The sequence below is a fragment of the Drosophila willistoni genome (genome assembly GCF_018902025.1).
Source record: "Drosophila willistoni isolate 14030-0811.24 chromosome XL unlocalized genomic scaffold, UCI_dwil_1.1 Seg141, whole genome shotgun sequence".
Classification (NCBI taxonomy): Eukaryota; Metazoa; Arthropoda; class Insecta; order Diptera; family Drosophilidae; genus Drosophila; species Drosophila willistoni.
Window position 1 is genome coordinate 6,981,497 of NW_025814052.1, and position 26,540 is coordinate 7,008,036.

At 35.1% G+C, this 26,540-nt stretch overlaps 3 protein-coding genes across 8 annotated transcripts; 1 reads left to right on the forward strand and 2 right to left on the reverse strand.

Annotated features, from left to right (window-relative positions):
• The first annotated feature begins 413 nt into the window (after positions 1 to 413).
• Positions 414 to 24,584, forward strand: LOC6649339 (coiled-coil domain-containing protein CG32809). 6 transcript variants are annotated; one of them, XM_023179375.2, is made up of 16 exons: positions 414 to 609; positions 693 to 943; positions 1,118 to 1,732; positions 9,501 to 9,591; positions 9,903 to 9,995; positions 10,952 to 11,066; positions 11,140 to 11,250; positions 12,247 to 12,410; positions 13,955 to 14,020; positions 14,143 to 14,226; positions 14,354 to 14,416; positions 14,618 to 15,080; positions 15,328 to 15,510; positions 15,578 to 15,668; positions 22,492 to 22,689; positions 23,185 to 24,584. In XM_023179375.2, exons 1-16 carry the CDS (start codon positions 486 to 488, stop codon positions 24,262 to 24,264), a joined length of 3,792 nt encoding a protein of 1,263 aa, XP_023035143.1. In that variant the 5' UTR covers positions 414 to 485; the 3' UTR covers positions 24,265 to 24,584. The 6 variants fall into 6 exon arrangements, with proteins under 6 accessions (XP_023035143.1, XP_023035144.1, XP_002071650.3 ...); XM_023179376.2 differs by lacking the exon at positions 13,955 to 14,020; XM_002071614.4 differs by lacking the exon at positions 9,903 to 9,995.
• On the reverse strand, positions 1,733 to 6,990 carry LOC6649340. The gene is made up of 5 exons (XM_002071615.4): positions 6,393 to 6,990; positions 3,287 to 3,380; positions 2,966 to 3,086; positions 2,671 to 2,892; positions 1,733 to 2,607 (listed from the first exon to the last, which is right to left on the reverse strand). The coding sequence occupies exons 1-5, from the start codon at positions 6,943 to 6,945 to the stop codon at positions 1,903 to 1,905; spliced, it is 1,695 nt and encodes a 564-aa protein (XP_002071651.1). The 5' UTR covers positions 6,946 to 6,990; the 3' UTR covers positions 1,733 to 1,902.
• Positions 11,262 to 11,950, reverse strand: LOC26528963. The gene is made up of 4 exons (XM_015177241.2): positions 11,935 to 11,950; positions 11,675 to 11,864; positions 11,328 to 11,617; positions 11,262 to 11,269 (listed from the first exon to the last, which is right to left on the reverse strand). Exons 1-4 carry the CDS (start codon positions 11,948 to 11,950, stop codon positions 11,262 to 11,264), a joined length of 504 nt encoding a protein of 167 aa, XP_015032727.2.
• Positions 24,585 to 26,540: the final 1,956 nt, after the last annotated feature.

Sequence of the window (26,540 nt, forward strand, 5' to 3'; positions counted from 1 at the left end):
ACAAAGTCCTCGAAAGGCAGCATAGGAACAAGGATTGGAGGATTATACTTCACATCTTGTGTTTGATAATTCTTGACTAAGATAGAGCTTCACTCTTCCATAGGTCAATACCGTTTATAGTCGAAGTGTGATTTCAAAGTGATTTTACAGTTATTTTGTCTCTGCTTTAAATACAATCGAACTTTCTTAAAGTGAATTTCTCTTTTCTAGTTAATTTTAAGATGGTTTTTCTGTTTAATATTTCAAACACTTTTTTGCGTTGGAAAATTTCACACCACTTGCCCATTTTAGTTCATTTATCGAAATAATAAAATGAAATTTCCTTTATGAGACAAGTTTGACTGTAGCTGGGCCTTATTTTGTACTGTAATTTTTCACATTTCCTTTTCTATTCTTCTCAATTTCAGCTTGTAAGTAGTGAAGAGAGAAAACGTTTGTAATCTTTGGCAAAAGATAAACCCACACAGAAATCATATCGAATCAAAATGTTAATACGTTGGAAGAGTAAAGATAAGAGTTCGTCGTCTAATCAAAATGCCTGTGGTTCGGGCAGCGGTGGTGGTGGCAGCAGTTCATCTTCCAAAAAGAAGCGCAAAGGCCGTGAGGGAGGTGAGTATTTTGAATGCTAACGGTATATGCACTCTCTGTGGGGGGCGTTGTACAACACTAAATGGCTTTATGCTTGGACACAGAAGACTGGCAAAATGAACAACAGAAATCTGGTAGAATGCCAACCAACGAACAAATTGGCATTGGCGTCGGTGGAGTTGGCGGCGGAGGCGGAGGAGGAGGCGGTGGAGGCGGCGATGAACGCAGACGGGCCATGCGACGAGATGATCCACGAAGGCATACATTGGGCGGCGATATGTTAATCTATGGCGGTTCCCAGCATCCTCACGCCCATCAAATGGCACCACAACAGCAGCGAGCCATGGATCTGGAGGTATGCACGCAAACTGACCGCCCCCAAAAGTATGCAATAGGCTGTCAAAAGAGAGATATTGATAAAGTTTCGTAAAATCATGAATACTTTTGCAGCCTGTAGCATACTTTTGGGGGAAAAGGTGTACATATTCCCGGTTAATTGTCATTCTTGTTTCCCCTTCCCTCCCTGCAGATGAGCACACGCGCTCAGAAGAATAAAAAGAATCAACCAATGCGCGGCTATGCCCCTGTCAATCAGGGCCCACTCTTCGATGACGATCCTGGCATCATGTCCGAGGTGGAAACAGCCAGCACTGGCTTTCGTCGTGGCGGCAAACAGAGATCTTCATTGCCCGTGGTAAGGACACCATCGAAAACGCTGGAACGTCCCTTGGGTCTGGTCTTTTTGCAATATCGTTCGGAAACCAAACGCGCCCTGCTACCCAATGAGATAACCTCAATTGATACGGTTCGCGCCCTCTTTGTGCGTTCCTTTCCACGCCAGTTGACCATGTCGTATTTGGAGGGGCCGAATGTGAAAATCTATATACACGATGCCAGCAAGGATATGTTCTACGAGCTGGAGGATGTTCGTTCACATCTACGCGAAATACGCGACAGATCTGTGCTACGTCTCTTCGAATCGACCGAAGTGGCGGCACCACCGCAAATATTACCCGGCGGTCCGGGCATACCACAGCCTCTGCCACAATCTCAGGCTCCGGCCAATTGGGATCAGGATCAAAGCTATTTCAGTGAACCCGAATTCGATTCCGATTACAAGCATCAGCATATACACAAATCAAAGGTGAGTGTTTTAACTACATAAAATTATTTTATTTCGAGTATATTTACAGGCGAACAAAAAAAAATACGAAGGAAATAATATTAATTATGGGAAGGGATTGGAATGGAGGGAATGGGAGGGGAAAGGGAGGTGTGATGGCTAACTCCGGAATGCCGAAGATTATTGACCATTTAAAAGTTGCCACAAGTGCCAACACTTTGACCCTTTAGGGCATTATTCATATGCTCCTTGACATCCTTCCATGAGAAGACTATGGCCCCCTGGAAGGGTTCCGCCTCACAACTACTACAAATACTCATCACCGCCTTGACTTCCTCCTCCGCTGGCTCACGATCGTGTGTGCTTATCTCCTCCTCGAGACTCATTTTCATGGTCAAGTCCTGTTTGAATTGTTTGCCCCCGAAATCGGCAAGACCATTATATAGCTCGGCGTCCGTATCGGCGCCATCATCGACAATGGAACCATCGTCGAGTAGAACTAATCCACGTTTCTGTAACTTCTTCTTATCCGTGGTGGTGGTCGCCTCACGTTTGAATTGTATACGAGTTTCGGTCTCATCGATAAATTGGACATTTGCCGAATTGCTAAGCATATGGAAACGATTGCCTCCTGGTTGACTAGCTTGTGGTAGATTGAGTAACTGCTGGGCCACCAGGCGAGAGCCAGCATTAATTTGGCCATTCACGAAATTTGTATTAATCGTAATTGCATCGTTAGGCGAACTAACAACTCCTGCTCCTGCTCCTGCTCCTGCTCCTGTTCCCGTTGGCTGTGTTGGCAAATTTGGATTGGCTGGATTGGCCAAATTGATGCGTACTCTTGTAGGTATTTGTCCACTGGCCAGTAGATTATGCATCGGTTGGGGACGATTAATCTGCCCAAAGAATGAGGGAAAAGTTATTGATTGAAAGGATGAGGAAAGGATGTGTTCGCCTACCGTTGGCGGTGCACGTGTTGTGGTGGATAACTCCTGACCCTCATGATCAAAATGATGGACATGATGATGCTTATGATCACGATGTGCCTTGCCGGCACTTAAGGCCACACGATATACCTGTACCATTGTCATCTCGAAATGCAGACCGTGGCTTATGTCACCGGTTACAGATGGACCACCGGATCGAAGTTTACCATTCGCCGGTATCTTGTGGCCCACCAACTGTGGCAAGAGGCAGAAAACGAAATGTGTAGCAATCGGTATTGGTAATTGGATATTTAATAGAGAGACTCACCGAATTGTGAAAGCCACGCCCAATACGTTCTGCCTTGAGCCAGGCCTGCCATTCGCCAGTTTTGCCATTCCATGAGCTGCACATATGATGCCATTGACGCATGCGCAGCGGATAATTGAGTCTATCATGAAATGGAGACGATGATGATGATGATGATGATGATAATGATGATGATTAGTCAGTCAGTCAGTCACTTGCATTTTCAATTGCCTCAATTTAAGGTTTGATATATCAATGGATAGTTGGCTGGCAATCGCCAGTCGCAATCATTGTCCATCGAGTATTGACTGATCGATCGATCGATCGATCGATCTTACTTACCTATACATTTGCTGACCTTTTATGGCCATCGAAAGGAAACTGGAATTTTGCGCATTGGCGACCCAGATTTGTATTTCGCGTGGTTCCTTGCCAGCTACCCAGTGGGCGGTGGCGGGTCGGGTTCGGGGGGGTTCGCATGTAAGGTGGTTACAGTAAGTAGAGCAGATGGAGCAAATGGAATGAGATAGAGAGAGGGAGAAAAAAAAGAAGGCAAAATAAATAAAGTGATTCAAAATGCCATTTCGGATGAATGATTGTGAAATTAACTGTAAATTGCGTGATGCTGTAATCCAAGTGAGCCAATTTTTGGCTCGATTACCCTTCAAAAGAGAAGCCCAGAGCATTTACGACCTGAGCATGTCTCGCTGTTCCACAATACTTAATGGACTGACTATATCTTATATAGATTTATGTATCTTAAATTGCTGTCATATAAAACTGAAGTAATCTCAAGTTAACCCACTTGAGTATACCCTACAACTGATTGTAAGATGAAAGTTATTTGGAATTCGTAACAGTTTATTACAATTTTATTCAAATTTTTTCTAAAATTTGTGTGTTAGAATGGGTTTTCATCATTCAACGAGACTGAAAGATATTGAGTATATACATACATATGTACTGATATTGTTTGGAGTCTAAGATTATATTCCATGTTTGATAATCAGAATATAGAGCGATTAGAAAAGGCTTAAAATGATCTGACACACCCACCACATAAGTCTTGCTGTTGATGAGCTTGAAATTACATTTCTTGGTCAATTGATTTGTAAGTTCTTTGGCTTAGGATCAAGGATCAAGAGATATTTTGATGCCTCCTTCCACATTGACTAACAATTTGTGGTCTTTCTCTTATGTCATTGATACGCAAATTCTCCTTAACTATTTTTAAGAGAAAACAATCAAATTATAATACATTGAGGGGAAGGCAAAATAAGCTTCCTAACATAATGATTTTGATTTTGATTTTAAGGGGTGGTAAATTCTTTTTAAGAGGCACCAAACCATAGGCAAAAGAAACAAATAAAAATTTCCTAATTTAAGACCACATTTCATTATATTCTAGAATCTGTTTAAAACTACTTCTAAGTGTATTTTAGGGCATCTAAATAGCTCGGTCTCAATTCAATCTTTGCTGACTTAAATCCTTCGATTCAAATTCCTTTGATTCTTCGATTCATTCTTTGATTGATCATCCATAGTTCAAGTCATTTTACAATCATTAATAATTTTTTATGGCTAATTTCGATCAAGTTTATAATCATATAGTTACTAATGGAAATCGAAAATGTCTATAAAAAAGTTGCCCATAAAAATTTGCACTTATTAAAGTGTTGAATGAATGAATTTTTTTTATACACCTGCAAAAGTTGAGTACATTCAATTTGGTCAAAAGCTAGCAAGAAAGCATCAATACATATGTTCTTAATAAGCACAATTAGTTTATATAGTCATGTCCGTCTTAATAGGACCACTGCATATCATATATGTAGCTCCCATAGGAAGTATCTGTCAAAAAGGCTGACTTTTATTCTAAATTCATATTATGCCACATTTTTTTATTTGCTAATGACTGTGCCAAATTTCATCGAGATCAAAAGACTATATCATAGGGAGCTACATGATATAGTTTTTGAAGAATAAGAACCATCGATTAGAAATTTTGTTTTGCTTTTTAACGTCTATCACCAAAGTAGGTTAGTAACTTATGCAGATTATAATCTATAATTCTTTAAAATTTGATTAAAATCGGACAACTATGTGTATATACATATATAGTTGTCATACAAATTGCTTGAAGTTTTGTATGTCATGATGTCTTTAGATAAAAGTAAAGGGTATACAAAGTTCGTAAAGCGCAAAATGCTTAATTTTGAATTCTTTTATCTTCTGATGAGAATGATTCAGTTGGACTATTTCGACTCTGAATGTCTTTGATCTAAATACTTAATTAGTTTATGCTTCTAATGTTAAATGCATTTCTCCCAAATCGAACAGTTCAATAAAGTTTTGAGTCTGAGATAATTTTGTTTAGCCGATTATGATATAGTCAAGGAAATGTCATGCTAAGCTGGCACATTTTATTTCAAATGATTATTGTGTATGGAAAATGGAAAGTTAAGCTAAAATATTATTCATACACACACACACACACACATACACATACACATTTAATATTGTATATACATATTAAATAATTTCCTAGTTAACGGGTTCGGGTCACCTGCTACTGCTGCTGATGCTGCTTCAGGTGGAACTGGAACTGGAACTGTAAATTCCGGAAGCGCTTAAAATTGCATCTTTTTATTTGTTTTTTTTTTTTTTCATTTTGAAAAGAAAAATTATGTCAAATGCTAAAAAACTGAAACTGAATAATACCGACAACGGGCAACAACAACAACAATAATAACAACAACAACAACAGACGGCGACGATGGCTAAAACTAAGCCGTTTCAGCGTTAACAACCGACTCTTGGAAACTGGTAAAATTATCGCTTATGTAATGCGACCGCAATAGCAACAACAACAACAACAAGCAGCTACGTCATGGGGCGGACAGTTGAACAATTTTTGTTGTGTTTTTTTTTTCTTTCTGTTTTTCAATTCAAAAAACCTTAAAATCTATTCATGATCAACCATAGAAATTAGATGACACCAAAAAAAAAAAAAAAAGTGTTGACCATCAAAAAAATAGAAGAAACAACAAAATTGTTTTTTGGTTTTAACACCGTCTTTTCAACTTGCAGCAGGAAGTTGACTTCCTTTCACTTTCATTCAACACTACAAAAAAAAAAAATAAAAAAAAAACAGTTACCTATAACTGGGCAGCATCTGTTAGCGTCTCAGGTGCGAGATCGTCGGAGCGTGGCCTACTACACAAAAATATATATACGTATACCTATATATAAAAAGAAAAATATTTCATTGCCCCCGTGGGCAAAGCGAAGGTCTTGCCAGATTATGCAAGTTGCGCATTTCTGTCAATTTTTTAGGTTTTTTAGAGTTTGTTTTTGTTTGCCTTTTGATGATGAATAATGAAAGCGAAAGGTTTTTTGAACCCAACCAGCCCCCCCACCCCCCTCCCACAGCTTTTACTACACTTACCCTCATAGGTGAGTAGAACATGATCGCCACTATGATTGGTGAAACGCATCCAAAAGCATAATGTAAACTGATCCAATTCGGGCAATTGATTACCATACTCGACCACACCGTCCTGATTGAAGGCGAATTTCTTGACACTACAACGATCCGAACCGTAGAGGGGTGAACGGGTGTGGGGAAAACTAATTGTCGGATCCTGTGCAATGGCATGCTCATGCTCCAGGCTATACGAGTCATAGTTATCCAATTCAAGATCATCGATATCGTGAGCAAATGCAATGCTACTGCCATGCTGGGAGGCACTGGTGGCCAAAGGGGATCCCACTGAGGCGGCTAATAGACCATCGTGATCATCCTTGGATTGTGTGGCAAAACTGGTGGCCAATTCATGACTACTACTAGCGGCACCCGGATGCGATTGCTTCAGACTATAGGAAGCTGTACCCGAACCCGAACCCACTGACGATGCGATGGGTTTCCAGGCGCAGGATGAGCCAACTAATAAAATGCATAGCATTAATGCTGTGCAAAGTTGAGCTGCCGGTTCACACATGTTTCCTTCAATTTGGGTTTTTTGTTTTTTGGTTTTGATTTTGGTTTTGGTTTTCGAGTCGTTTGTAACGTCCGTTTACTGTGCTGTCTGGCACTTTACTAGTCAGTTGCGCCTCCACGCATAAGCCAAAGCCCCAGCCAAAGTTGAGCTTGAGTCGCACACAGCAGCGACTCTTTTAATAGGTAACCAGGTCGGCAGGTAGCAGACTAAGCAGATACCCTTTTCAACAAAAAAAAAAAGGTTCTTATTTGGTTTAAGGTTAACTCTTTCTTTCTGACATTTGTTTAACCAAATTATTGAAGTTTTTAACTAGCTAATACAAATAAATTGAAGTGTTTAATGGTAGAGCAAGAGTATTAAATTAAAAAACAAAACACTAATAAATAATTTCAATTATTCCCAATATCAATAATACAATTAATTCATTATGTTATTGGCAATTGGTAATTCAATCAAAAATTTATAGCCTAGAAATGTTTATTAACTCAAATGAATAATTTTATCAAATTTGTGTTAGATATTGAGAGTTGCTTCCATTTTTAATTTCGAATAAAGTTGTCCAAAACGAAACTCAAATTTCAAAAAACACAATTTTTCCCTCCTAATTTGCTCTAAAATCTTTTTTCGAAATGGTTTTGGAGTTATCGTTTTTTTAAATACTCGAAAGGTTTGTTTTTAGTCATGAACGGATCTAGAAAATATTATAAAAATTGAAGATATTCATCTTAGGAAATTCTGTAATTTTCTTTGGGTGAAATTAAATGGTTTTACGCTTTAAATCTTTTTGGCAATTTGAACATAAATATACTTAAAATTAACGAAATTATTATATGAATTATTAATATATTCTCTTTACAAATTTATATCGATCTATTTTGACCTTAAGTTTTTTTCCTTTAAAACTCTTAAAAATCTGCCAAAAATCTCTTCAAAATCAGAATCACAACTTTAATATTTTAAATTAAAACTAATTATTGAAAAAGAACTTCTTTGTCTTTAAATTCTGTGTGTTATTCATACAGTATATAAGTCTGAGCTATTCTTAAGACAATTTTGTCTAGAATTTTTGATGTATTCGAAATATTTTTAGCCAGACAAAGTTTATCAAAGTTTATAGATTATAGGATTTGATTTTTATATCCATCTTAGCCATGTCTATATATACCCCTTCACATGCAGGGTATAATGATAATAACAACAACAAGAGAAGAGCAGCGCAGCAGCAGCAGCTCAGCCACCGCTTCAAGTTGTAACAAATTGTTGTAAGAAAAAAAAAAAAAAGAAAGAAAAAAGAAGAAAAAAAATGGGGGAAAAAAATTGCTTGTATTGAAATTGAAACTGAAAATGAAACTGAAACTGGTTGAGATTGAAATGTGGCTTACGACTATTGCTAATGCCAAGATGTGCACAGAGTCGATCGATCGATCGATTGGCCAGCATAGAGAACTTGTCCAATAATTAGCTAAGATTATGCTTCTTCCCCCCACCAGCTACATACATATATACATGCCGCAAAAACCAATTATTTAACCTTCGACAAAAACAACAACAAAAACATTGATTGAACATGATAGTTGGTAGATGAAACAAAGGAAACACTTTCATTTATTCAGTTACTTATCATTATTATTTTTTTTTTTGGCAAACGATCCACCAAATGGGTGTGGGTCAAATGCCAATTAATTGCACAGACACACACACACGTTAAACTCCCCATCGATCCATCGATCGATCCATCGATCATGACACTCAATTGCTGTGTTTTTTGTTGGCCATGGCTTGGTCTATAGCCAAATGATTTGGCATCTATCATGAATCTCAAACATGGAACATGCCAAGTTTCAAGTGAAACTTATTAAAAACGATAATAAAAATAAAACATTTCGCTGCAAATTTTTTAATCTCTGTACCTAAAGCCGAAGGCCAAATTGGTAACAAATACATACAAAACGCATACAAATTATCATAAAGATATATACATATATAGGTATATATATATATATATTTATTTTGAAAAGTTCATTGGAACTTTAATTGTATAATATGAAAATAGAATTTTCGTGCCCTCGAATGGATCACGATTTTCCATAATTTGACTTGGTCATCTAACTAAAAAACAAACTAATTTAACTAGATTTTTTTTAATGACTTTGAAGTCAATTGTTCCCAAAAATTAGCTAAACAAATTGTTAAGAACAATTTAAAGTTAAGAATTGGTTAGATAAATTATAGAATCATGGTAAAAAAGTTAAATTTACAAAAAGATTGACAAAAAGGTTTTCAGTTGCAAGTTCTTTCATTAGCAGATGTAGAAATGTGCAAAAGAAGAAAAATTAGCTCCCTAAAGTATGCAATAAATAGTTAAAAGACTTTCCTGTCTTTAATTTAATAAAAATATTCCTTGTTGTTGTTAGAAATTTAGTATATTCCATAAATTGTCGCCAAAAAATATGTTTTTCGATTGTCAGTTGCATATTTTAGGGGGCAAAAGTTTTTATTTCACCATCATTCTATAAAATGTAACTAAATTGTCATAATATTGTCTTATCTTTCAGATTGGCAAACAGCCAGCTCCCTATTATGTTGGATCCTCACAAACCTTGCCACGCGGCATGTACTCATCGGAACGTAACAAAGTCTCAATGGGTGCGTACTATATAGATATATGTATATATATTTTGTGTTTGATTGATTATAGCTTGTCATTTTTTGAGTTTGGTTTCATTTGTTGGCCCATTTTCGATGCAAAATCCATCCAAAGTCAGTCCGTTTAAGTCGGGATTTAGCTCGAGAGTTTCCATCAAATTGTTATCTCTATTTGCATAGCGGTATTCAGTTATTATTCTATATGTTAAATTTCACCTACACATACCCATACATTCAACCAAATTTATTTTTAAACTTAACTATATACCTACATACATATATATATATATATATATATATATGAAAAAAAGGAGCGCCTGTGAAACCTCTTAGATCGCTTAATAGCAGGGGTAGCATGGAACCCCTGTTTCCCTATACCCCGGATCAGTTATACAGTATTCCAGGTACACACATACATATGTATATTTGTATATACTTCCTATATATATATATATAATATATAGAAATATTTCATTTACTATTTACTCTTGATGCTAAAATTGGTAAAGCTTAAAAGTTATTAAATATTATGCTTTGCAAAGCAGTGATAAATCTAAGTTTGTTAAACTAGCGACATTTTCCCCTAAAGTATGCAATTGAAAGTAATCAAGTTTGTAGACAGTGGAATAATTCACTTTTAGAAACAAGTAAGGAACTCTTGCAACTTTTATAAATAAAATAAATTGTCCTTGTTGTAATTGACGAATTATTTAGTTTTTTTGAGACCTTCTAGCATATTTTAAGGGGCAAATTTCAACCATTTCAAATCTCTAGATTTGCCATTTGTATGTATTCAATGTGACCCTGCAATAATTCGATTTGAATATTTATATAGTAATTCGATTTCACAGACTTAAACCACTTTAAGCCTATGTATATCCATTCCTTTACAATTTGTAAAACAAATTTTGTATCAAGAAAAATGTTTTTGATTCTATATTCGTTTGAATTAAGTTAGGATTTGGGTTTACTATTTTTAACAAAGAATGTATCATAATTTAAGTGACTAAGCTATTATGGTAAAAAGCTTTTTAATTTTAATTGAAAATGAAGATCTTTTGTTTGGAAATATGTTGCAAAAGTCATTGAAATGTTTAAATTGATAAGGTTATCATTCGAAACATACAAAGGTTACAATCGTCTGCAAGGGCTACAAAGATTCAAAATCAAATCAAGCTTAAATTTTTACAAAAATATTCAAAAGTATTGTCCATAACTAACATCATACTCATAATCATTGCACTATCACTTCAAATTTATTACAAGTAGTTTTATTTAGTTGAACATATTGTAATTAGAATAGAAACTTGAAATTTTATCTCGATATGAAATGAATTAATTGATTTTCATGAACTTACAGATGGTTACACCAGCTCACCGGAGCGCAGTTCGAGAGGAAACTATGAGGAGCCATATTATAGTCAATATGGGACACGTGGAACTGTTGTGGCCCCCATTATAGATGAGGAACAAGGGTAAATTAAGCATTTGGTGTGATCTTTTATTCTCTTTGTGATGCCAAATCAATTGTTGCTTTCCTTTTCGCAGAGATGTGACCCTCACTGAAGATCAGTATGCTCTATATGGTATTAAAGTTGGACCCGGCCCCGGTCCCAATCGTTTGCCGCATCGTGGCAATCAAATCTATGATCCAACTAGGTAAGTTTTCTTCATGGCCCTCATGTAGGTGGCATAGTCGAGCAGCAGCAGATGATGTTGTGGATATGGATATAGACTTTTGCTCCTTTTGCTCCGTCTGTAGATCTTGATGCGTTTCACATTGCCATTCGTAAGGGTTGTGGTGGCAGTGGCCACTGGATGAAAATAGGTGGTGCCCTTGCTTTTAATTGCCTGAACAATTAGGCAAAGTAAATAGCCACCAAATGAGAGAAAAGCCAAAGCGGTGATGCTTATCTGAAATAGGGTTTGCAATTTAGATGGTTTCGGCTCGGCAGGCCAGGAGGATGGCGGCGAGGAGGAGTGCCAGGGGCCACTAGAACCAGTTGTATCATGATGATCTCCGCCTCTGAAATGCAAATGGAAATTAGCCATTTCTTATATCACTTAGAAAGATAATCTATACCTATCGGCAGCCATTAAAGCCATTCTTTCGGGTAAAGGCGATTCATTACTTTGAGCTTTTAGCTCTTCGGTGGCCATGGGCTTGGGGCAATCCATGTGATTCATGCGTTCCACTGACTTTTGTAATATCAACAATTCATCCAATTGAAAATTGGACAAACAACTGGCAAAGTTCTCGGATGAACCGATAACTGGCAATCAAATAAAAGAGAGAGACTTATGGCTAAGATCCATTTATGGCAAGCCGATTGGACTACCTACCGCTGCAATAGGCCATGATCTAGGTTCTTTCCCAACTCGTTGACAACTGCCAACAACTGTGAAAGTTGACACTGCCTTTAGCATTCCATCTCTGTGTGGGGTTTTGTATCTTGTTTTTGCTATTTCTATTTCTATTTCTATTTCTTTCAATTTTGCGTTACGCCACTTGAGTTCAGGTTCTGACGGCAATTGGAGCGGAAGGGCGACATGAAATGGCAATTAACTCTTACAATTACCCAAGTTAATTGCAATGCGTCGTCGTTTATTATTATTTTTGTTTTGCTTTGTTTTTAATGCTTTTGGATTTTACAGGCCGGAAGATTTGCATCGCATACGCGTCGAGCATATGGAGCGACAATTGGCCAATCTCACCGGACTTGTGCAAAAGGCCTTGGTCAATCAGAATCCACAAATTGCTCCATTACAAGTGCCCACATTGGATCCCAACTACTTGGTTGTACCCAATCAAATGCAAGGTATACTATATTGTCTTTACCATCATTGTTGTCTCTGTATTAATGTTAGTTAGTTATTTGTCGTGTCTTATTTGTAATAGATTTGTAATAGACTCAAGAGTTTGTATTTTATAAAAGAGTTGTGATTGAAATTTGAATAAACAATAAATTCCCTAGAAAAGTTCAAGTCCACTGAAAAATTATCTTTATTCGACTATCAAGATATCAATCTTCCCCAGTCATTGACTGAATACCTAACTCACTGTCACTATATACCATGTTAAATGGATCAACTTTGCCCCGTAAAGTATGCAAAGGACTGAAAAAAGTATTTTGTGCTTTTGTTTAACAAATTTATAACTTTTTAAGATTTTTTTTTATCACTGAAAAGTTGATTCAATGTTCATTTGTTTAACAGAATACACTTCTGAACAAAATATAAAAATTGACAAAAATCTAAGGTAAAAAGTTCGGTAAATTCTTCAAAACTCTTAACTTTGTGAATCTGATTTTTAATTTGCATTATGACCCCGAAAACGTATATTGAGGTATTCGGATTGATCCAAAAATTTAAATTAAATGTTATATGTTTATGCTTAACATTATTAAAACTTAATAGATAATACTTATCTCTTACTGCAGTAATAAATGGTATTTTCTCTTTTAAAGAGTTCGTAAATCTTTCGTTTTGATTTCGATTTATGAAAATTCTTTCGACAATTCATTCAATTTTCAAGAAAAAAATACAGGATACATTTGCCAGCTCCATTTCTTCTATTTAATGTCAGTCCATTTTAAAAAGAGAGGAGTCTATTAAATAAGAATATTGATAGTATTCAAAAATATTATACGTTTCTGAGGCAAAACCCAAAACCATAGAAATTAAAAAGTTTACAAAAATCTTTTGATCACAACTGCTATATAAACTTTTCTATATTAACGTTTAAGTTTTTCATATAATGAATTAATTGTTATCAAATTAATTCAAACTCAAACTTAAAGTGTTCTTCTCCTGGTCCCCCAGACATATTCATTATAGTGAAGTTTGATTGTGTACGAATGTACATATGTAGATGATGTACATAATTCGATTTCACTTTGAGTATATATAAAAATAATTTTGTTATTGTTGTTATTAATATAAAGTCTCCACCACGTATAGTGTATATGTTTAATATTCTGCTTTATTAATATCACAAATCGCTTTGATTACACTTTGATGCTTCTCAATGCCAATGCAATTTCCTAACCATGACTCATTAATTATTAACTTAGCAACTGATATAAACGGGGAAGGGGGTGGAAAATAATATATAAAATAATGGCATATGATAGTTTTTTATATAAAGTAGATATCAGGGCTGAATTTAGGAGAGGACTTTCTATATGCGGCCCTGATAGATGGATAGATATTTAACTATGTATTTGCATGCATTTTTTAGATATCTTAATGCTTAATCCTTAAGATGGGCACATCCTTTCCATTGCCACTTGTCATTACTCATGCGTGTTGTTCTTGTTTTGTTTTCTTTTTTTTTTTTTAACACATATTTTATTTTGTTTAGCTAACGGTTCCGATGATGGACTGTATGTTAGAGAGAAGGCACCCAAATTGGGCAAGAATTCGTGTCGTAAGTGTAGCCTTTGATCACCAACACACCGACACACCCATCCATCCCAATCCCCGATCCACACCCACTTGAAGATTAGAGAACAGTTGGTTTTGATCGAAATCGAATCATTTATTTTACAGAGAAATCCGTGTCCTTTGAGAAATCTGTTTCGTTTAGCGATGATATACAGGGTATACCAAAATCTCATAGTCCACTACATGCTGGTAATTAGAGCAATGAAATTAGTGATCAATGATAATTTAGATTCAAACTGAACAATACACTGCACCCGGCCCCAATTCCCACATCCTTTCTCGTTCCATCCACACGCTACTGACAACTACTCAACAGCTGATACGAAACCAACCAAGCCGGCAATCAAATCGTCCACCTTACCACGCACATCGTCACAAGGTAAGCGGAGACTGACCCCACTCACCCAATCACCGAATCTCACCCATGAACACGCTTCTCTCACGCAAAACGAATCACTCAACTCACTCGAATAACTCGAATCACATTCACAGACACACATCAACTCATTTAGTTCATTGTGAATAGATTTGAATTATTTTTTAAATGCAATTCATTATCCATTGTGTTCGTTTTGTGCAGAACGCGATCGTCTCAAGCCGCCGCCACCACCAAAACCCATAGTTTTGGCCCAGACCACCCATCCCAGTTATCGGGCGGATATTGCTTTGGCCCCCGAGATGTACAATCATTTGCGTGGCCTGCAAAAGAAGGCCAAAGATTTGCGGATGGAGGTCCGCACTCTGCGACGATTATCCCAAGCTCAGGCGGTGGCTGTACGCGAGGACATCAAGGGGACATTTATGCGTATACGCGCCACATTATTGGCCAGCAGTGGCAGCTTTTGGGGTCATCAGAACGATCAGGATGCCACACGCATATCACGTGAAGAGGAACTCTACAAACAGGAAGTGGTGCGATTGGAGAAAGATCTATCCGATTTGGAGGCATCCGTTGAGAATTTACGCGGTGAGGTTATCAATCGTCGCACACGAGTCAATATGACAGCAGTCGAGGATATGGCCCTAGTGTTGAGTCGTGCCAGGTAAGCAGAGCATCTCTATCTCTACAGATTTTTAGGTATGCATATATCAACTCAAACTCTGAAGTTTTTGATCAATAATTTCGTTTTAGTTCAAGCGATTGTTATAAAAGTTAATCCATGTTAATTTAGTACCCTTATCAACGGCTATACCAAGTTTCATAAAGATCGGACAACTATATCATATAGATTTTGGCAAATTCTAATTTATTTCTGACTTATCATTATATCTCTTTCTTTTTTTTTTTAGCAAAACTGTGGCCGAACTAAAGTTAAAATTTCCGGCTCTATCCAATGGTTTGCGTTGCATTTTATCCAGCGAAATGGAGAAAGTGGTGCGTGAAGAAAAGTTCCTCAAAGAAGAACCCGATCGCTTGGAATCGGCATTGCGACGTTGCAAGAAATTAACTGGCACATTGGTAACACTGAAACGGTTAGTATAAATCAGATAGATATTTACCAAATCAGATCTAATAGTTATACGATTATCCATATTATAGTTTGGCGAGCGTTCAGGAGCAACGTCTGCCGCCCAATGAGCCGGCAATTAGCGAAGAGCCACGTTCAGCGGATATATCAGCGCCCGATAAGGTACGTACAGAAATTATTCAAACTAAAATCATTTGTGGCACCAACAAATTCACACAGTCTCAAAAATTAACAATAATGATGATGACTATTAAGATGATGATCATGATGATGATGACAATTATGATGTTGATGATATTGATGATTATGATGATGATAATGTTTATGATGAATTAATATAAAAGTGCCATAATCCATACCCATACATAATTACTATATAATACATATGTATAAAACTATTCTTTCTAATATTCCTATGGCAGAGATTAGTTGCTTTTGGTCCTAAAGAAACAAAAACCAAAAAAAAAAAATAATACAACAAAAACTAACAAGAAATATCAACATACATATACACACAAAAAAAAAAACAAAAAATTTGCTATGCTTTCATTTTTGAATTGATAACTGATTCTCGGTCAGTGTGCGACAGTTGATTAAGCACGCACATAACACTAATCCGAGTATATATTGTTATAAAGTTGGCAATACACACAAACATTCATCCACCCATACACTCACAGCCATATGCAGCAGACCCACACACACATGCCAAAACCCACACTCAGATAGAATACCAATATTCAAATCAAATCTGTGTTTCCGTTATCATATAAATGCAAACAAAGAACCTTAGAACTAGTTTACTTAATGACAAAAAACTGTAACCAGAGATCTAGTTCAGCTCATCACAGAAAGGAAACTGCTAAGGATAAGAACCGCTAAAGGAGAACTTTCATCTTTTTCAGTATTTTAGAAGATGAGAAAAATCTAAATTCGTTAGAAGAAGAGCAAATGAAATATTAAAATATAAAGATGATGTTAAATACAAAGATCAAATGAACAAAATATTATAATAGAAGAAGGGCCAACCAGATTTAGATACAATTATCAACAAGAAATTGCAGATTTTATGTAAATATATATTTATGGCTATAATTTGTATTTGCTCGACACGGAAATATCAAAACGAAAAAGGAAAATTTGTACATGATATTTAAGGACATAAAATCTAACATCACATATGTATGTACCTTACATCATTTGGCCCCCACCCAAACCCCCCTCTCATCATGCTAAATAGTAGAGAGCAAGCCCCAAATCGATATTTGTGTGTAAATACATTGAAACATGAAAAACAAAAAACAATCTCATTCCTCCCGATCATAACTAGCTACATACATTTATCAGAATACCCAAGAATGCAAACTTTTAAAACAAAAAACAAAAATAATAATAATAATAATAATAACAATTAGTTGTGTAACCAATCGAAATGAACTTAATTTTATATTTAACACGTTTGATTTTTTAGTTTTCAATTTGGTTATGATTTATTCATTTTTTGGTTCTCTTACATTTTCGTAGTAAAAATTTGAGTTAATATTATGTTATCAGTTCTCTTATGAATATGTTGCAATTGGCTGTTGTTAATATATAATATTATTCAAAAACAAAAATAATATGATCTAGTATTTCAATTTCAGTTTCATCGTTCATTTTATCTCACATATTTACCAAAAACATAACAAAACAAAAAAGAAAAACCAAATCAAAATCCAATCAAATTCAAATCGAATCGAATCCAAAAACCAAAATACATTGCCCTACATATAGAGCGAAGCTTTACCCAATATAGAGCTCACCCCTCCCCACTCGACACCAAACACCAAACACCAAGCAAACACCACCCAAAAACCCCACCCCCCTAGGACAAACCTGCCCCACCGCCTAATCCTCCCATCGTAAACCGCAAAAACCCTTTAAATTTGTGTGGTGAGACAAACACCGAATAATTAAAATTTGATTTGTTGTTGTTTTTTTTAATTTTCTTACTTGTTTTTGTGTTCTTTTTGTCAAAAAAAAAAAAAACAAAAAAGAATCAAAGTGATTAAAAGAAAAAAAGAATAAAACGAGTTGTCTTATCACCTCTCACTCTCTCTCTCTCTCTCTCTGTCTTACTCTCTCTCTCTCTCTCATTCTTACTCAATCTAAGTAAAAAGTTACATACTTACAAAATGGTCTTATAAAATGAGGTTTTTTTACCTTCGTTCTCTTCTTCTTGACTTCTTTTTAATTAAAACAACTATATGTACAATCAACAACTACAACAACAACCTACTACTACTACTACTACTACTACTACAACAACAACAACAACAATCCACATAGTTTAACTGGCGATGGAGTTCAAACTTCAAAGAGGCAATTACTGAGTAATGACTGCAAAAATCCTAAATAACAAATAACAAACAGAAATTATATAAAAACCAAAATCAAAATCAAAAAAAAAAAAAAAAAAACAAAAATCAAACAACTTTTTTTTGTTTTTTTAAATTATCAAAATAAAACCCATTACAACCAAATCAAAAAAAAATGGATCCTAACATCAAAACTAAGTCAATTTTCCTATTTTTGCTAAAAAAAAAAAAAACAAAAAAAAAACACCATAATTTGCTACGCATTACAAAAACATAATAAACTAGTTTATACATTATTATGTATATTTTATTTTTGTATACTAATTACATTTACCTCTTCTTCTGCCTATATAAACTTCTATGAAATGAAATGAAACTCAAAACTCCAAGAAAAATATCAAAAAAGCAAAACAACAGAAAACAAACAATTCAATATCCATCATACATATATATATATATATATATGTATCTGATCCATATATGTATGTATATATGTACATATGTGTATGTAAATGTATTTATATATATAATCTTGACGCGCCAATTGGCAGCAGTGGAAAAAGTACGAAAGCAAGCAAAAGGCGAAACTGAGAGCAGAATTCAATAGATTGGTCACTGATTTTTGATTGATAATCTCTCTGTCTATCTCTCTCTCTCTCTCACACTCTCTCTATTTATATTATATAATACTCGTATAAATGTATGTGTCTAAACTACATCTAAATGTGTGTGCGTGTGCGCGTGTGTGTGTGTGATTGTGTGCTTACTACATATGTATGTGTATATATATGTGTAGATAGAAAAACAAAAATAACAAAAAACACATTTTTCCGTACGGTGTTTGTAATGTTCGCTTTTTCAAAACACAAAACTCGTTAATTCGATTTTCGAAAATTCAAAATTGCGTCTTCTGATTATAAACCACAATTTGATGTCCTCTTCTAAAACAGTTTTTCGAATATGACCCCTCCTCTCCACTATTTTTTGTTTTTTTTTGCTTTCTTAGAACATCCTTTTTTTTCTCGTGGCAAAGGCTTATCTTAAATCAAGTATTGAAGATGATTTCGATGATTTCTCATCGGACTTATGTAGTTCTTCATATAAACTCAAATTATAGGGCTAGAGGGAATTTCCTATATATTTTTTTTGTTTTTAATTTTTGGCCTAGTCTATTTCCACATATGTACATCTGTAGGTGTAATTTTTTCTTCTGTCAGCGCAACGGAGATACTTTCTTATGGGTTTATTTTTATCTCCTCTTTTTTATTAACTTTGCTTTTCACCTTTATCCACATCCACGCCTATTTTACACATACACACACAACCAACCACCCACCCACCCACATACACACACACACACACACACTATTCTGTTTCGCTATCTATCTATATTTGTCTACTTGATGTTTTCTTTTCCTTCAGGTTCGCTGCTTTGCAAGTCTTTCGTTTTAATGTTTGTTCTTTGTATGTTTAACTAAATTGAACTGAATTAAATTGAATTGAATTGATTGATTGACTCCACATACCCTCACATACACACAGAAATCTTCTCCCAATCTATATATTAATCATTATATTATGTAAATTGTTCAATGTATGCTGCCGTCTACCTATCTGCCTATCCACATACATATTCCAATTTAAATACATTATTGCCTAACCCTGTCTAATGTATACCTAATAATCCGATATCCAAATGTTAGTCCCGCCAAAGATGTATTTATATATACATATATACGTACATATATATCCCCTTTCCTATCCACATTGTCGCATTAAGTTCATTCAAGTATAAAAACTGTATGATATTTGATTTCAACATGGAATGAAAACTCACACAAATCTCTAAAATGATAAAATTATCGAAATTAGACAGCTTTCTTTTTAATTTACAAAATAACATGATGATCATAAGGATATAATCAGTGCCGGAGTATGATTAAGATAATACATTTTTTGGGGTCATAATATTTCAAAAAGGGCAGCAGACACTGGAAATTTAATTAGGCACCATTTTTTTAAAAAATCTGATATAACGTAATGCACTTTCAATTAAAAATGAGATATTGCATTCGGTTAAAATTTGGCAAAGTTACAGATTTAGAAATTTTTAGAAATTTTCAGAAGATTTTAAACTTTGCCTATTTATATCAGATCAGAACTATATTTTGGTAAATAAATGAAATTTCAATCATATTTTTAGTGATAGAAAATCTTTTAGCAACCCTCAAGGCGAGGAGCCCATTGAATTACCTTATCCTGGTATATAGCTATTCCAGCGCTGGGTATAATCATATCTATGAACTTAATATATATAATCGGAAGATCCAAATTACGTGACATCGATTTTAAATTTAAAAATTGAACTCTATTGAAAATAAAGCCAAAAAAAAGCTAAATGGGTGGTTGATAAAGCCAAAATAAATGCCAACTCTGTGGGCGAAAGCAAAATGAATTTAAAATTATTAGAAACTTCCAATGTCAAAGTGACTTATATAAAAATATTCTTTGGATTGCTCTTCCGTTCTGTCCGGTAACCATAAAAATGATAGAAAAGTTTATCCAACTTTTTTCGCTATTCTTGTGCCAGATCTGACTAAAAGAACAGCTGAAATTGTTCATCAACTTTTAACGTATTTCAAACAGTCAACATTTTAATGTGAAAGTTTTCATTTCATGTCCTATATATACATATGTATATTCCAAGCGTGCAGTAGGTAATTCTTTTGTTTTGATTTTTGTTTTTCAATGTCTATATACATACATATATAGAGAGCTTCTCATTTTAAAATCGGCTTTAGATTTTTGAGTTGTTTTGGGTTAATAATTTTTAAGTTGTTTGTTGTTTGCTGTTTTGGTTGTTTGTTTGTTTGTTTGTTTGTTTGTAACTTCTAATGGGTCATATATACAAACATATATTCGTTACATTTGCGCACACAAACATTTCATATTGATGTTGTAGTTGAGAATTAAAGATCGATGTTTAAAAATCAGCAGTAACCATCTAATCTACGTATCCCTTTAAATAAACCTAAATGTATACTACACACCAATCGAAAGCTAATCTATTTTTACCTCAAAAATCGCCATTGCCACCAACCCAAAAAGTCTAAAATCATTAACAAAATATATGAACAAAAACCTACATCATCTACTATATATACAAAAATCTAATCGAAAACAAAAACATTACAAAAAAAAAAAGAAAAAACAAAAAACCTGATAATAATAACCAGTCAGTCGTCACATAATGTTCTCACTCATTGATTGTTGTCTTTGAAGTTTTAACCATCTAATCAAATCTGAACCAAAATCTATCTGTACCCCCCACCCCCAACCGCCATCACCACCACCATTCTCTACTTCATTCAGTTTAGAAAATCATCCAACTATGTCTTGAAAATCTACAAAATATATATATACATACATATATGTATATACATATATGCTTATATCTACATATATGTATGTTTGTATGTACGTCATTGTATTAGATTTAATTCACTCAAGTGGTCCGATTACAGACTGACAAAAAGAAGGGGAAAAACCCAACTGAACTTTAACTGGTTGAAAATTGCAAAAGTTTTGACGAAAAACATGAAATTTCATACCTTAAACCCGGCCTCAAAACAGAAAGATATACATATATGGTGTCTATATAAACATATTTATCATATTCATACTCATATTCATATGTCATGACATATTATATCATTCATCTTATCATATATCATAAACAATCATATCATTCACAAAATATATATATACATCTTTATACATACATATATATATAATCGGTGAAGCTTTCTTTTAATTTGTTCCTTTGTTTTTATTTTTGTTTATTGCTTTTCTTTACTTTTTCATTATTTATGGCCAACAGTTAAAAAATGTTTGTTGATCAATGTGTGTGTGTGTGTGTATGTGTGTCGATTTTTTGCTTTTTGGCTTATCATTTTGATTTTATATATTTCTTATTTATCAGTTTGTTGATTCGGTTCTTGGTTTCTGTTTTCGTTTATCACAGAAATTTGGCTTGTTCATATCAGCCTTCTTCTACTTCTTCTTCCATCTTCTTCTTTGCCCAACATTTACTAAATAAAAATAAATAAAAACACAAAAAAAAAGAACAAACTATTGCTGTCGCTTGCTTTAGCTTAGCTTAAATCCAGACATTTAGTATAATATATGTATATGGTATATATATTAAATATATATATATAGTATATATATTTATGCAAGACGATTTATTTCTGGCACTGCATGAATTGAATCTCTCTCCACGAAACTTGCTAATTTATTTTGTTTGTATGTCAATTTTTGCTGGGTTTTATACTTGATTAATGTCCCCCAAACCCCTCAAAAAAACTAAAAAAAAAAAGAAAAACATTTTCAAAAATCCCTATATATCTATCTATTATAATTAAATATATATATCTCTCTATAAATATATATATATATATATATATATTTATATATTTAAATAAAAACCTTATTAATACTTGAAATTTTCTCATCATCTCCCCTTTCCCCACTCTGATTTTTGTTTTCGTTTCGTTTTGCGATTTTTGGTTACTTTGTTTGTTCTCTTTTTTTTTTTTTGTTTTTGGTTTTGTGTTGGAATTTTGTAGCCAATCCCAACACCCAGGATGGGGTCGTTCACTATCAGCGGGGGACTCGCACCCGAAAACGCACTCGATGCTCTGCTAGATGAGCTAAAAACATTTTCGAAGCCTATTGCCCAACAACAACAACAACAACAACAGCAGCAGCAACAACAACAACAGCAGCAGCAGCAGCAACAACAACAACAACAACAACAATTCGAGGTAGGAATCATTTTGGTAATCGGAACAAAAATATTACGCATACGCCTTGGTGTATAAACATAAATCATTCTAAATAATTTGGCAAACAAAATTGATCTCAGGAATAGAAATTTAATTTAATTAAAATTGATACAAAAATTAGAATAAAATTGTTTATTGTCCGTTTGTTTGTTTCCATTCAGACTTATATTTCAGTTTTTGAGTTTGTTTTTTAGATTTGTCGTAATCAAATCGTTTCTACAACTATATCAAGTCAAAAATGTGAATAGTCCTTAAGTGCTCTAAGTGTGAGAGAGATAGATAGTGTTCTTTAATAATTAAGTTCTGGATTTTTGGCTATTTCATTTAGTTTTGCTCTCTAGAGAAAAACATAAAAACGATAAATGAACAAATACTTTGGCATAGCCGAAGATAACAAATTTGATATTTTTGCTTATACAGACATCTGTATTCTCTATTCTCTTCTCCTGTGTGTTTGTGTGTGTGTGTGTCTAGATACGCCCCGAAGATTCGGCATCCGATGAGAGCGCCCAGGCCGCAGTACAAAGCACAGTTACCACGCAAATCTCACAGGCTCGTCTCTATACGGAGGCCAATATAAACATGCAACAGGCCAATGCTACCAATACCAGCATGGTTATGGCCATGGCCACCAGTCAACGCGGTGGGCAACAGCAACAGCAACAGCAACAACAATTGATGGTTCACACCAATATGGGAAGTTTGCGACGTCTACACTCATATCCCAGCGAATCGGATAGCGACTTACCAATGGCCAATGGCGGTAGCAGCGTCGGTGGTGGTGTGGGTGCGGGTGCGGGTGCGGGTATCGGTGGTGGCAAGCCACCAGTACCCGAACGTAATGCCGATTTGATAACGAAAGTTGGCCACAAACGTATACCGCCACCACCACCGCCACGCACCAGCTCACGCAGTCCACTGGCCAGTCCAACAAGCCCAAATGTGCCACAGAATATGTCTGGTGCTGCAGCTGCTGCCGCTGCCGTCGAATCGTCAATGAGCGGCGGCGGTGGTAATGACACCTCCAGCGGTGATAACTCTAGCGGCAATGAGTCCGGCAACGATCATGCCCAACGTCAAGTGGCCCTCGAGATGCGTCACCAGGAGCTATTGAAGAAACAGAAATTGCTCCAAGAGCAATATCAACGATTGCAGCAAATGAGCAAAATTCCCTCAGTGGATGTGACATGTCCATCGTCAGATGGCAGTGGCGGAGGTGGAGGTGGAGGTGGAGGCGGCTCTGCCACTGGCACACTACGTAAACTGGGCAGTGAGACGAATATCCAGCAAAAGATAGCAGCCCTGAGTTTGGCATGCGAGGCAAATGGTGCAGCGGCTGCCGAGGCTGCTGCAGCTGCAGCAGCGGCCGCAGCTGCTGTGGCTGCCACAAATGGCGTGTCTCTGGTCAGTGGTGCTACGAGTGCGGGTGTATGTGATGGCGCCGCTACTGTTGGTGGTGGTGGTGGTGGTGCTGCTGCTGCTGCTAGTGCTGGTGGTGGTGGTGGTAACACATCCAGCACCACCAAACAGGTCTATGAGACGGAGATACTTTAACACAACTGGAAATTGGCGTGGAACGAAACCAAAATTGATATTTAGAACGGAAAGCTAAAAACCACACCAAAAACTGAAACCACTCTATGCTTTCTCTCTCTCCATGTCTCCCTGTCTCTATCTCTCTCTCTCTCTCTCTCTCTATCTCTCTCATCCCTTCTCCGATGAGATGAGGGGATTCCCACTCATCCCCGTCCCTGCACTAACTCGATGTATTTGTGTTTGTGTATCCAAAATAATTGTCGTCGAAAATGCATTTAGAATTATATCAAAACTCAAAACTCAAAACTCAAAACAACAAAAAAAATGAATGAAACAAAATCAAAAAGAGAAAAACCAAAACTAAGCACACTTAAAAAAAAACCAAAAAATAAAACAAACCATTACACAAAAACTAAATGAAAAGAAAAACACAACAAGAAATCGAAAAGCAAAGAATACAAAAGAAAAACGAAACAAATCACCAACTAAAATTGTGTAGTATGTATGGATTTGCTTAACTTAATTGTTATATGTAATATGCTCTATATCATCATCATCATCATCATTATCATCATAAATGTTACATCATTGCTATGTATGTACGTACATTGATTGTTTTCTTGATGTATGAATGTTTGTATGGATCCTAAGCAAATGAACGATTCCATCATAGATGGGACATAAAAGCAAAAAGAAAAACAAAAACCAAAAAAAAAACACATTACATTAATTCCCCTCTCCATTGCCTATTCAAAACGCCAAAAGTAAAAATTGCACTACACTTACATACATGTATACTCTATATACATATTACATACACATACTAATACATTCCTACATACATACATACATACATACATACATATGTACATATTTACATATGTCATAGAATTTTATTATACCTTGGTATGGGAAGTGAGACTGATAGTTCTATATATTGTAGCTCATCAAAAAAAAACAAAAAAAAAAAAAAACCAAATGAAAAACCCCCAACAAAAAAAATACAGCCAAACAAACAAAATTGAAATGAATGAAGTGCATAATATTTAATGGCAAAGCAAGCAAGAAAAAGCAAAAATATAGAAAAAAGTTGAATATTCTGTTTGGTCAAACTAGTTAAATCGATGCCAACAAATTGAAATTTGAAAATTTGTACTTTTTGTTTAGTAATTCTTTTTTCCATTTAATGGAACAAATTAGGGAAAACAGTTTTTAAAGAGAGTTATTATAAACTGTGTCTCTCTCTCTCTCTCTCTTGCGCTCTCTGTCTGTCTCTCTGCACCTAAACCCTCTAACCAAATGCTTCGAAACTCTTAACAAGTGCTACGAAATTTCGAAACTCTCAATGAAATGTGCCCAAAGGTTAAAAGAAAAGATTAATAATATATAGTATAGATATACATATACCTAATGTCCATTTATTTGTATTTTTTATTATCTCTCACCAAAAGACTTTAAGAATGGCAATCTATGACAATTTCCGTTTAAATATCAATTTCGAAAAACAAAACCAAACATATTGCACTTCAAAAGAGAGGTTTCAGTTTCGATATATCGAATCTCAAATTATGCAAAGATTCGAAATAGAATAAAATTAATTTCCTTTTTTTTGTTTTAAATTCAGTTTACGATTGCAGAAAGTTAGGCCTATAAGGTTATAAGTGGATTTCAGATTTTGGAAAACTTTTGATGCATATAATTTTCAGTATTAATTGAAAAACAAAAACAAATGGTTTGCAGTATTATAAGTAATTTTTTTATACCCTTGCAAAAAGGGTATATTAATTTTGGTCAGAAGTGTGTAACGCATAGAAGGAAGCATTTCAGACCATATAAAGTATATATATTCTTGATCAGCACGACGAGACGAGTTCAAATAGCCATGTCCGTCCGACCGTCCGTCCGTCTGTCCGTCTGTCCGTCCGTCTGGATCAACGCAAACTCCTCCTAGACCGTAAGAGCTAAAGAGCTGAAATTGTAGGCTTGTATATACTGCAGGCGTTGTATATCTCGGATTCAGCCGGATCGGATCACTATATCACATAGCTCCCATACAAATGGCAAAGTCATGAACAGTGACTTTTCTTAATAACTTCGTTATTTTCTGAGCTATTGTTATAAAATTTATTATTGGTGAGTTAATTACACATATAAGCGACTGTACCAAATTTGATCAAGATCGGGTGACTATATCATATAGCTCCCATAGGAACGATCTTTCGAAAACAGTGACTTTTATCGATAACTTCGTTACTGTTGACGCGATTGCTTTCAAATTAAACATTTGTTAGTTT